This window comes from Ischnura elegans, chromosome 1 (assembly GCF_921293095.1).
Source record: "Ischnura elegans chromosome 1, ioIscEleg1.1, whole genome shotgun sequence".
Lineage (NCBI taxonomy): Eukaryota > Metazoa > Arthropoda > Insecta > Odonata > Coenagrionidae > Ischnura > Ischnura elegans.
The window spans coordinates 51,707,904-51,721,877 of record NC_060246.1 but is presented as its reverse complement, the minus strand read 5'-3'; the positions used below and the strand labels follow the sequence as shown (position 1 = coordinate 51,721,877).

General features: G+C 37.9%; 1 protein-coding gene across 1 annotated transcript in view; it reads left to right on the top strand.

Moving 5' to 3' along the window:
* The window catches only part of LOC124160443 (cytosolic Fe-S cluster assembly factor NUBP2 homolog), a 29,837-nt gene extending 17,645 nt beyond the window's left edge, over positions 1–12,192 (top strand). Inside the window, exons 4-6 of the mRNA XM_046536299.1 lie at positions 5,781–5,892; positions 8,180–8,333; positions 11,875–12,192. Of these exons, the coding sequence (XP_046392255.1) occupies positions 5,781–5,892; positions 8,180–8,333; positions 11,875–12,069 (461 nt within the window). The 3' untranslated portion in view covers positions 12,070–12,192. The remainder of the gene's footprint in view (positions 1–5,780; positions 5,893–8,179; positions 8,334–11,874) is intronic.
* Positions 12,193–13,974: the final 1,782 nt, after the last annotated feature.

Here is a 13,974-nt window from a genome sequence, read left to right as displayed (position 1 = left end):
TGGTGTGGGAATGCAAGTGGTCGGCTGACAGTTAGAAAAATTTCACTATGTTCAATTTTTCTTTTGGAGGGGGGAATGGTGTGAGTCTCACGCTGACTTGCATTCCCACCATACTTACCTGTAGAGCAAGCAGATACCTAATGCCTTCCTCCCACCTCTCCCTGCATCCGGTGAGAAGAGCGGTGGGAACTGCAAGCTGGCTGACGGCGTCGGTGGGAAGGAGACACGACGTGTGGAGTTGGTTTGTAGACGCCTTGTGGAATGGTTGTATCTTAACTCGAATAAAGAGGAGTTATGGAAAGGACCGGGAATTGGTTATTAATTCCTTAATTCCCTTCCTCGCGTTCCCTCTGCGACCTCCGGCGGACCCGAGAGACTTTACACATTTGTATAAAATTGGGAATATTTACATTTTCATCTCCTCTTCCCATTAATAGTCATGAGGTGAGGGTCAAGGGTTGTCCAAGAGGTCTCAAAATTTTAGGCATTGCTTTGAGTTAGTTCCATAACTTTTTTTGACGGGCCAGGTTTCCCTTAAAATATTGATTTTCCCAATCAACCGTGGTGTGGAGCTGCCTCTTTAATTTTGGCAGCCTTTGAAGCATGGTTGCAGCGGGTTTGAGGGTAAGTATTACCATACCATATCTTTCAATTAAGTTCGGACATTGCATTGCTTCCTTATAAACTTCTTTCCATAACCAAGCTCCCAAAATTATACTGTTGGTAAATTTTGCTTTTACTCCTTCCAGAAAAAAAATTATCAATAGGTTGGTTTCCTATTATTTTTTTATTGCCTGAATCGAAAGATTATTGCTCCTGGAGTACGTGTTTCATGCTTTTAGATTTTTAAATGACGATATCTATTTTTCGAGATTAAATGAAAAAAGTGAAAATTTTCAAGCACGCGAAAACGTGACAGCTAAGTAGGAATAATGGGAAAAAACCCCATGTAACGTATTTCTGGCTCCCCCTGCCGCCTTTTGATGGTGACCTTGGAGCGAGGCTTGAGCGCTGATACGACGCAGGCTGCTAGCAGGTTGCTGAGTACCCTGCTAGCTGGTAGCGCTTGGCTTAAATACGGATTATTAATACCTAATCAAACGAAGAAAACTTTCCGACCTTAGCCAGTTTTAATAGTTGATTATTAAGACATGTTTCCCTGAGCTCTGTGCCTCAAGTATGTATTGGTAACCTCAGACGATGTAAAACTCCTATCTACTCATGTAGAAACTAGGTCCCAGTGATGTCACTTGGAGAGGCATCGCATGGGCTTCCACTTGGTCTTTTTTAACCCTCAACCAGTTCTTGTTACACTACCAGTGACGTGCGGTCTGAGAGACCGCAATAAATCAAAAATTCATACAATTTTGCAACAACATTTTTATTGCTTAGTTAAATGTTTCTTTAACTGCTTAACTATTCTAAAACCTATATTTAATTTTACGCGTTCTCAATATTAAACAATTTTTAGTAAATATCGTTATTTGAATATGATCATAAAACTGATGTCAAAAACACTCGAGTTATTATTATCGTATTTAAGCATTAATATTTTGCCAGATTTAAAAATAAGGCCTTAAATGTTAATGTTGGAAGGCTAAATAATAAGTAAGCATGAAATTTATCCCACTTATTCCTTTTCTTGATGCATTCTGCAAGCGATCAAAATAACATTTTTTCACAGAAGCACACACACACGCTTTATGCAAGAGGTTTTCCATTTTTTTTGTATGGCGGGCACAATCTACATGTTTTTCGCTTCTCAAAACTTTCAACTCTTCAGCTTATTCTAAAGGTAGACGGAGAAGTCACCCAATCCTGCCCATCTTGAGAGTCTAAGATTTGAAATTCTCCTTCCCATATGGCCTCTAATAAGATCTGCAGCTATCAATTAAATGAAATTAAATTGTGTCATATCTTTCGTGTCTTATCTTCTGCAGATTGCTGACGCACAAAAGAGTTGACACAGGAAATATCTAATGTTATGAAAAATACTGGCATTGGCAACCTCCTTGTCCTTTGGCTGAATGTGTAGCTATAGCACATTTTGTCTATAGAGTATCTACGCCACCCTAGTTGCATTTTATAATTAATTACATCTGGTTTCCTCGACTCTAGATCATCAACTAACCTGTAAAGCATTAATGAAACGAAGCAAACTGACTTATTTATTTTGGGGACATGGGATATTACAGTCACGTTGGCCGAGAATCCGTATAGAGAAGAGCCCAGTATGTGCCCCTTGGATGGCACCAAATCACATGGTATACCCCTTTTATTTTTTATGATTGTAACGACATACTTCAGCCCTTTTTATTTTAATTTTACTACCAGTTTAATAGATGCGAACCAATTATCCGATATTTCTGTGAGACCCCATGATTGTCTCAGAGAGACTGTAACACCTATTTTTGAGTGGTTTGTTTTGGTTTTTGGTGTGACGTAATACAAGCAATAATAAGCAGCAGAGGTGGAGTGAGGTAATTGTTGGGATTGTTGACGGCGCAAGAGGAAGTAAAGAGAGGACTCGGATTGTGATAGTTATGGCGGACGGGTGTTTCCCTGCTCCCGAGTTTGTATTATTTTAAAGTGAAATAAAATGTTTGAAAGTAACGTGAAAAAGAAGTGAAATTAATTGAAATGTTACATTTTGGCGCCGCAACGTGTAGGGCAAGACTACTCGAGAGGATCGAGACCACGGAACGCCTGAGAAACGAGTCGCGTCGTAGAGAGCGGGAATTCAAGATGGCGGGAGTGAAAAAATTTTACGAACTGAAAAAGGTGGATTTACAAAGTTTGTTGAGGGATCGGGGATCGACGACCCAAGGGGCGAAATTTGAGCTGCAGGAACGTTTAAAACCGCTTTTGATAAAAGAAGGGGTAGATATAGAGACACATGAGTTTGAGATGGAGACGCAGGACCAAGGATACAGTGACCTACGGGTGCTACTAAGACAGATGCTAGAAGAACAGAAGAGTCGAAATAGAAAATGGGAAGAAGAACGGGAGAGTCGAGATAGAAAATGGGAAGCAGAACGGGAGAGTCGAGATAGAAAATGGAAAGAAGAACTGGAGAGGCGAGATAGCAAACAAGAAGAAAGAGACAAAAAGTTGGAGGAGACAATGAAAAGCATCAACGAAGGGCTAGCTGCGTTTCGGCGAGAATGTAAGGGGAGAAAGGAAAAACAAGTGGAGGAAGTGCCCGGGAAGATGGCGGACGAGATAGGACAAGAATCCACCTCTAAGGCAGCTGGGCTGGATGAGGAGACGGTCCAACGCATCGTGTGTGAGAGGGGCACGGGACCCGGCGTCACAATGACATCCGCGGTACAGTTGAAGGTACCGACGTTCGATGGGAGGCATACATCAGGACCCTGTGAGGAGAGTGCGTGGAGGACGTCGGGAGGCGCGTTCCAGCACAACCAGCAGCACGGATGGGACTCGAGGAAGTCGCAGCAGCAGGAGTGGCAGGCGTCGAGCCAGCAGAGAGAGGGACGACGAGACAATGACTTTCTCGGCGATGGATACTTTCACCGGCCGGGCGAGAGATCAGCTGATCAGCGGCCTGCACTAAACAATGTAGCGGAGGCGCGCCAACCGGAGCGACAGCACCTTGTCAATTCCATGATGGCGGAAGGAAGCAGTCACATAACCGAGCTTGGATCGGCGGGAGAAGGTGACTCTGAGAGGATCGCGAGAATATTTAGGATACGTGAAGGTAACGTAAGAAGGGACGAAGGTCGGGTGAAGAGAAGAAGGAGGAAGGAGAAAAGGAGGAGAGTAAAATTTAAAATGGGGCAATTAGATAGGTGGCGAGAGTGGTTACACCCTGGAGAGACGGTGGAAGGGTGATGTGACAGGAGAAAAGTGAGGGTAAATACATGTGTAATAATTTGATATGGGTGATTGCAGGAGTGTTTGTTGATTGTTTATTAAGTGCATGGTTGGTATTTATATGCTTGGAATGAATGATGACAGTGATGAATGAATGAGTAAAGTGAACGGAGAAGGGGAGTGATAAGTAAGAGAAGTGTGACAGATGGAATAATGAAATGCCGGTATGTGAAGTGGAGTGAACTGTGTTTGTGTGATGGAAAGGGGGAAGTTCAAAACTGAAGGCGTTGGGGCCGCGCCTGTAACCCATAATACTTTGTTTTTGAAGGCTTTGAAAAAGAAAATTGCATGTCATTCCATTTTCTTTTCCAATGGGGCAAATGTAACACCTATTTTTGAGTGGTTTGTTTTGGTTTTTGGTGTGACGTAATACAAGCAATAATAAGCAGCAGAGGTGGAGTGAGGTAATTGTTGGGATTGTTGACGGCGCAAGAGGAAGTAAAGAGAGGACTCGGATTGTGATAGTTATGGCGGACGGGTGTTTCCCTGCTCCCGAGTTTGTATTATTTTAAAGTGAAATAAAATGTTTGAAAGTAACGTGAAAAAGAAGTGAAATTAATTGAAACGTTACAAGACGAAGAACTGACTGGGGTGGTATTGATAGCTTTTTGTGTTAGTCTGGCAAACCTGTCCCATTTGTGTCTTTTCCTGCTTACAAATATGCGTTAAACAGATAAATGTTTTCGGCATCAGTCAAACGCATCATTGCACGCAACATCATTGCTAGGAATATATATTTTGAAACGGCGTTGGCATCTGCAGAAAAAATATTTTATCTTAGGAAGTTGCCAATCTCAACAAATAGCAGCATTGGGATTTATATACTAGAGAGAAAAATATCTCAAAAATTGCAGCTCCTGGGTCAGTTTTGTATTGGGTCATTCGATCTGCTGGGTTATCAAAATGGAGACTGGTAAAAGTATAGGAACTGTCAGTAATGTAAAGTAAAAGATCAGTAATAACGTTACTGATTGGAAAATTTCCCTGACTGCGCCATCTGTGACAAATATCCTGCAAATGTCTGTATCATTAGGTTTAAAAATCGTATTTTGAATGTAATGAATTTTTTTCTACACCTCTGAAATTAAAATCTACCTTTCAGGCATTAAAAAAATCAAAGAATGGGTAAAATTAAATTTTAAAAAAGCTCTTTGTAATGTGAAGATGTTGTCTGCAGCTTACAACGAACAGGCCTGAAAAGAACTTAAGTGTACAAGTGGTATTTGTGATTCAAACATGGCAACATGTCTATCGAAGACATTAAAGCCCAGGCCAGTCTTCCACGTGCAGAAATGATGAAAACATGGAAAAAAATTTTGCCCATGTGTACAAGGTTAGGAGGCGTAATATTGATGAACTCGCTGAACAATCTGGTCTTTCATAGAGTATTGTACAGTGCATTTTAGCTCTGAAGATTTGCAAATGAGGTTGATTGCTGCAAAATTCATCCCCTGCTTGTTGACTCCTGATCAAACCATTTTTGGCAAAAAATCATATATCGTATCACACCGGTTCCTCACTCCCCCTACTCACCAGATCTTGCACCTTGTGATTTCTTTTTGTTCCCCCAGATGAAAATGGTGATGAAAGGGAAACCGTTTTGATCACATTCCGGAGGTGAAAATAGATTCGAAGGTGGCACTGCAATGCGAGTACCGAAGGTGTTTCGCCCTGTGGAAAAAACGTTCGAACTAGTGTATGAGTGTTGATGGAGATTATTCGAAGGTGTCTGACATTTGTAATCCTGAAAAGTAAATTCTGAATTTTTTTTAAATTTCATCCAGTTAATTTTGGGTCCCCCCTCATACCTTATTTCTCTTCGTTTGATATAAGTTTTTGTTTTCAATGGGGAAAGTAAATATATTTTTTCTTAATATATTTTTCAGCTATGATCAAACAATTTCTCACTGATGTTTACTGGCAAGATATCGACTATCTGATCATTGACACCCCTCCTGGAACATCAGATGAGCACATAACAGTAATGGAGAATGTGAGGTAAAATAGCAATTAACTGCTAGATAATAACACACTCAATTTTGCATTAGATTTATTGGATATTGTTAATTTTCAAGAAAATATAGTCAGTGGAAGTTCTGTATTACTAGCACCTCCAGAAGGCTCTCGGGCACTGCAGAAAAATTTTACAGAACCAAAATATTAAAAAATTCAGTATTTAACTACTAAGGGCCAGTTTCACCAACGAGGATAATTGAATTAACTCGGATAATATTCTCAAAAACCGAGATATTACAACAATCGTGTTTCACCAGATGCATTAACTCGGTTTTGGGCTGTTATCTCGGTTTATACTTTTACTGACGATATTCCGCAGTTCAAAGCTTATTATCCGAGTTAATCTGAGGGCAGATGGCATGGCGCGCATGCAGCTTCATCAGCTCTCGGAAAATACGAATGACAGCGATGAAGAATATCGACATTCTATTCGGAGACCACGTTCATTATGGATAAATGAGCGTGCAGATTATTTTAATATATATGGTGAAGTACATTTATTTACTCATCCCAAAATGGCATATGAAACTGCAAAGGCAGTTCTCGCTCTCATTGAAGAAGACGAATTTTACTAACAAGGGGAAGTGGAGGTTTCCAATGCCGTATATTTTATAGCATTCGGAATGGCGAACACATCTATAAACTGGTGGTGATTCTAATGAATGGGCCTTTGTTTGGCTGTAATTAATTAATTTTCATGCGGTACTTTTAACAAGCCTTATTCAATAATGATTTATAATGATAAAATAGCGCGGCATTATATCTCGGGTAGGTGGTGTAGTGGTACCGTCGTCGACCCTCACCCAGGGAACCAGGGTTCGATCCTTCGCCGTGGCAACTTTAGCATAGCTTTTTTTTTCGTCTTCGTTGTGATCATACGGCGACAAGTATATGAATAATTTTAATTGTAGCAAGCATAGACATGAGGAAAATTTTTTATCATCATAATGGGGTACGTGATCTCCCCTTGTCAAAGAAATTTCACGTTTCTTTCTCTTAAACTTGAGCTTTCCCATGCCTATGCTCCCCTTGAGCCAATATTTCCGACAACTCTTGCCAAAATATGTTCGTATTCATAAATGTCATAAGCCTTTCTTTGAATTTTCTTACATGTATGTACAAAAACCTTTTATCTCTGTCCTCTTCCTGAATTAATACCTATGTAACAGCATCGTTATCTTCGAAATCGCAATTTTACCAATGTGAGACGTAATTAATTATTGTAGCACAAAATAACCAAGAACTGTGTTTGTTTAAATGTGGGAGTCTCGGTGAATTAAAAATTTTCATTTTTAAATAACGATGCATTAAACAAAGGTGCTTACAAGTTTTTTTACCGCAATATTCTCGCATTCCTTGCTCTTGCTAAACGCGGTTCCCCTATTTGTTTTTTATTTATTTTTTACTACCCGTGCGTGGTATTTCGTAAGGCAAATTAATAAATCCTTACACGAAAACTTAATATTTGAGCTTTTCGAACTCTCATTGTCTATATTAATACTGTTGCTGTTCATTTTATCACTCTGTGTTTGATTGTACACTTACCGGCTTATTAAAGCTGATTCCATGTCATACGGTTGCTTACCGTCATTTGTTTTTCTCACGTCAGAGTTATGAAAAACGTACAAGCCAAATAATTTATTCTGATTATCTCGGTTTTTGAAAACTAGGATAAAACGTCGTTGGCGAAACACGGCCCTCACATTTCTGAGATAATGATTTTAACCGAGTTTTTGAAAACTGAGATAATAGAGAATATTATCCGTGTTGGTGAAACTGGGCCTTAGTCATCATAAATTGGGGGAGATTTCAGTTCTGTGAAGGTTAAAAAATGAAAATCTTCTGTGGTGGAGAATCAGTCCCTCTTGAAGTGGAGGTAGCCAATGGAGGGTGGGTGGTCCCATGGTCCCCTGAGTCGAATTCCATGGCTACACCCTTTGCCTTATGTTTTCTTTAAAGTGGATTCCCTCATTGATGTATAATTATTGAATTTCCTTCCATACCGCATTTCACTGTTCAAATTCCATGAAACCTAGTTCTTGACCCTAACTGACATGGATCTGATCTTATCTCTCTTAATCGTCAAAGCTCCAGAATCAAATCCCAAAGTCCCAGACAAACCTTACTTTTACAGCAGATTCTGGAGATCCACAGTACGATTACGAGTACTCGTAACAATTGTGTTTGAACTAACTTATGGGACACAAGATGCACAGTAATTTTTCTTCGTGTATCCAATTGAAAAATGGTCTTCTGTATTTCTTTATAGGTCTCTAAATTGTGATGGAGCTCTTATTGTGACTACACCTCAAGCTGTTTCAATTGAAGATGTGCGTAAAGAATTGACATTTTGTAAAAAAACTGGAATACCCATCTTGGGAATAGTGGAAAATATGAGCAGCTACATTTGCCCTAACTGTTCTGTAAGTTCACTGTCTTCTTTATTTATAGTGGTGATTTTACACTTGAAACTCAATAAATCAATCTTTTTTCTTTATTTAAGCCATTTACTTAAGCTAAATGTTGTAGGGGATGTGCGATCGATTTAAATTTTTCTCATGTAAATATATGTTTAGGTACTGTTACAGTGATGGAAAAACTTGGTGCATTTATCTTTCTTAGTTGATATTTTATGGGGTTACATTCATTATCAAACAGTATAATGGTGAGCTAGGAGAAAACTTCTTAAAAATATGTCTCAGTGTCTAAATAAGTGCGCTCTTTATTCTCTTAAGATGGCTACTCAATGTCAAACAACAATCAATACATCTTTCATAGTTTTTAAATAAATAAATTGTACCTAGCAACAACCAATGCCCGGCACACACATTGTAAATTTAATTTCTAACACTTCCGTCGATGGGCAATGGTTTAATATCAGTCTAAACTTTTTTTCTTTAACACAAATGTTGCATTTTTCCTTTTTTTCTTTAACTATGAATCAAACGTTCAAAAAGTATCATTTTAAATTCTTTAAAATTTTTTTTACATAAATCTTGCAATTAATTTTATCAGCATTCTTTCTCTCATTGTAAATGGTCATTTAACGAGTTGCTTGGTTGTCCAACCACTTTCCCAATGTTTTCTTGAGCATATTATTTTTTCCTTCCCATATACCAAGAAATCATATGTTTATGTACATACTTCATGATATTTCATATGAATAATCATATGGTTCTGTTACACAATCCTATTTCACGTCCTTTCACAGTCCATCAATATATGAATATCATTCTTTACCTTACTGGTGTAGTCAATCTCTTTTTTTTAAACTCACACAAACCCTTGGAAAACACTTCCCCTGTTCAGACAAACCCTTATGCTTGTCAACCCACACTTCATCATGGATGGGGCAATCAAGGTTAGCACTGTAGACATATACAGCAGACTCCCGATTCTCCGGCTGCGGTTTATCTGTGCATGAGTTTTACACTTTTTCGATGTTTTCCGTGATCTTTAAAAAAATAAAAATGACACATAAGCACCTGGATATTTGCATTTTAATGGTAGGCTGCACTGGACTTTCAATTATTTCCATTAGATTTGTGGGATTCAGATAAGTGGGATTAAATATTCCAGCAGTAGTGGGGTTCGGAAAAAAATGATCATTCTATTCTCGTATAAATTGGATACCCATGGAGGAGGCTATTGCCTTCGTAGCTCCCCCCATAGATCCACCATTGCTATGCACATATCCGGGATCCGGGGTATCCGATCCGACCATCTCTCGTAAGCATCATAAGGTTAACACTACAAGTGAATACATACTTACTCATCTCCGAGCGCCATACTTGTCATGTAAATTTAGCTGAAAAATGCCACGTAAGTTTTTAGCATTGAAAGTGGAAATTTTGATATTTGTTGAAAAAAACTAGCATACATCAGCAACACCGCACTATAGGATAAAGAAAAATGCTGCACAATTTTTTCTTTAGCTCCGTCACTCAAAATATGGGTGCATCTGTTACACCTTTTGATAAGTTACTTCACAAATTTTTATTTTCACAGCGATTTCCGACTCAATTTATAAGTTCTTCCAGCAAACGGTTGATGTTACTGCTCTCTAAGAGCTATTCTCCCAAGATTTTGAGTGTCAGTCAAGGAGAGGTCTAACATTGTGTAAACTTGCCCTGATAAGAGGGCAAGTTTATGCAACAGACTTGGACCTAAAAACATTATTTTTCTGTTAAAAACACGAATAGGCTCACAACTGAATGCATATAATTATGCCTTTATTGACTTCTTCATAAGACCACAATGTCTAAAATTTCCAAAGTTAAAATATTCATTGATAAAAATCTGCCTATATGTTCCCCAGTCTACCCTATGTAGATTGAATAAAGAAAATGCCTTCTTAACAAGTCATTGTAGTATGTACTTATTTTTCTAGTTTTATTGAATTTTTTTCTTATTGTTATTATAATAAGTGAAAAATTATAAAAAATCATTATTTCTGCTCTTGATTTATAAATGGTGTAACTAAACTTCCTTTATTAATAGGTAGTATGAACTTGGACTAGTCAGCTAGTTATTAATAAATGTAGGCAGCCAGTAATGGCAAACAATTGATTAAAAATGGGAAATAATGGGTACTCTTAAAGACACCCCCCCTTGTTCCTCTTTTTTCGCTTGGGTAGATGTGTGATGACACACATGCTAGTATTGGCTTTGAGTTAAATGGTTTTCCACGGTCACAAACAATGAAAAAAATTACTGCTGACATTTCTACTATATTGTTATGCTATAGTTCATCTGTATCAGTTCTGGGGTATTGATTTTGGCATTGTCATTTCAAGACCATGGCTGCTGTTCTGGATGAGGAGTCTGAATAATTAATAGTGGTTGCTATTCAGCTGGTCATCATTAACTGGGCTGTAATAAATTTCTTTGGAATATAGCCATGCGCTAGCTATTTGGAAGCTCCGTATCTTCCGCTGATGAAAATCTTTCTTAACAGATTTTGCAACCAATGAGAAAGCTGAGATTTTATATATTTTATTTGTATATTCTACAGAATATTGACTTGCAAAGATAATTAAAGGCTTCACTTACATTTTTAAATTTATGTATAACCTTGGATATGTATGAAAAATCTCATTGAGGAAATCAGTTGTTTGTTGTTATTTGAGTAGATTTCCCAATGGCTACAGGCAGGTTTGGTCATTATTTCTTAATAATAATAATAATAATGAGTCACTGGGAATAAATATTGAACCTATTACCCATATCAACTTGTTTGTCCAACATGAGATATATGTTATGCAAAGTAATCATTGAAAACTAAATATGTTTGAAGTTGCCTGAAGTTCTTTATATGTATGTACTTGCGTTAGGCTTGGGTGTCTGATTATTTTCTGCACATCAAAGTAAATGCATATCTACTGTGCTTTTGTTGCTGGTGCTGATATAGCTTGACTGAATGGACTGAAAGCTTTTGTCTGTAATGATGGCCTCATAGTATATTTAATGCAACCTAATATAGGGCAAGGGCGTAGCCACATTGACACACCAATACCCTTAAGATTGCTGACGTTAGGCAATGCTGGGCCCAGGCCAAGGTGGGTTGGATGATCATCATACCTTAACCTTGGTGCACTTGCCTGCCTTTGCCAATTGGCATGCAGGATAAGCATCGGGTTGGCACAATTGAGTGCTGAGAACCTGACAAATGCTGTGAAGGAATATAATACCATTTATACAGAAAGAGCCGTGGAATAGAGCTATTCAAAACCGAAATTCTCTTCTGGATGGCAACTTTTTAGTCTTGTTGTGTTTGTTAAGTTCATATTGTCCATATAGTATTGTAAGAGGACTGAGAAATGTTAGTTTTTATCAAAATTACTTTTCTTGTGATTCTTTTTCCTGGTAATTATGCTAAAATTGAATAAACCTGTATATTGGCTGTCATTATGAAAGAATAGTCATGTCTCGTTGTAGAAATAATTATTTTATGAACTTCCACAGGAATGCACCAACATATTCTCTACAGGAGGTGGCGAATCACTTGCCCAACTAGCCAACGTACCTTTTCTTGGGTGCTTACCTTTAGACCCACAATTTGCAAGACTGAGTGAAGCAGGACAAAGTTTTATGAAGAATTTTCCTAATGCAGCGGTATCTAATGGTATTAGGTCATTGGTCGTAAAGATTACAAGCTAATGCTATTGGTGTTGTAGGAAGCCAGTATGTAATATGGGTTTATATTTGCATTTAAATCAAGTAATTATGTGTGAATTGTTGTCCATTTGTTAATAATAAATAAATTTAAATATTTCTAAATCATTTATTCATTATGTTGTTTCATTGATGAAGATGAATTTGAAAATTATTAAATTACATATTTGGTGAGGGTGAAGATTTTTGGAAAAGTAAGAAACTCATTGACTCCAACTGAAATGTGCAGTTGGATTCATAAGTATTGCAATGAATGAAGCGGTGCCACTTTCACTGCAGTTTGGAAATAGAGTTTGGGCATTTTCTATTGTAACATTAGGAGGGAAATTTGAACAGCATTCCAACTCTCACAATATTTTGTTACAACATCCTTAAAGAGAAATGTAGCTTTATTCAATTTAGTCAACCAGATAGTATAGCATTTTAATGAGAGATAAGTTAGAATTTAGATAAGAATGGATACTGCTTAATGACGCCCTATGGCGGTCAGTGTGGATGGAGCATCTGGGGGAGACTCTTGGTTCCCAGACACAGAAAGTTCCAGGAAGTCACGGAATCAAAGTTTCCGGAGCTGCGACGGATAGCAGAATTCCCTGTCCGGCCCTGGGACATATACAGAAGATCCTGCACCGAAACCGGTTAAACTGAAGATCTTCCTCTGAAGGAACAAAAAGAACGTGGTCCTGTAATGGGATTTACAGCCTCAACGCAGGAGGCTTTTCCAGGGAATAAGTCCCTTGGCAAAGTGGAACCGGAAGCGAATCATAATCTGAAGAGCCCAGGAGTGCAGAGCAGATTAATACCAATATATAAAAGATTGGTATGAAGTACCATACGTGTCTCTATCAGAAGGTGGCTTATAAACGAAATGGAGATGTACATCTATCTTCCTCCAAGGAAATCATAACAGGTGTGCCACACGGATCAGTCTTAGGTCCAATACTATTTCTGATTTTCATTAATGACCTACCCATGAGCCTATTAACAAGAGTTGGAAAACATTGTGTGATTTTTACTGATGATGTAAGTGTAATTACTTTTGGAAAAACAGTGAATGATTTAATAGTCCCTGGTGAACAGGATTTACGAAAAATGTTGCATTGGTGCAGTGACATTGATCTAGTATTAAACTGTCAAAAAAAACAAGCTGTAATTTTCACAGCTAACAATAATAATTTATTTGTCCAAGGATCTACGAGAAGATATAAGACACTTCAAAAAAAAGAGGCGAGGAGATTCATACAAAGTAGTAGATTAGAAACATGTACTTGAAATTTTTTGTGTAAGTATGTATTTTCACATATAATATATTTTCAAAAAATGAAGCACTAGATTGTGGAGTCCGTCAGGTATTCCGTTACAGAATAATAATTCTTCTCAAGCAGGAATGCCTTCAACTTCCTTTTAAAAGATAGCAATGACTCACATTGATTTTTTAAATGGTGCGGGAGATTATTCTATGTTTGGAGTCCCATTTCTCTTGGACCTAATTTAGTTCTATTTGTCCTCAGTGTATTATAGTGAAGGCTTTGCATATTTCTGGCTTCATAATTATGAAAACTGGAGTTAATTTCAAACATGTCCAGATTTTAACGCGTAAATATTAGCAGAGATAATAAATAGACACATGGTAATGGGAACATCTTCAAAGTTTTAAAGATGGGGCTAGAGGGAGCATCATAAGGTTTTTTTAACCCATTTATGCCTAGTGTTCCATTTTTGGAACACCTGAGGTGACTTTCTAATTTAATGACTACGACTCATTATATACTTATGTGCCACGGTTTTTCTTTCTGTATCTCTTTATAAAGATTTATTGTATTATGGGGCGCAAAGATTTAGTTTTGCCAACCCATCGCAGGCAGTGCGTTGAGAAATATTGGTCTTTTT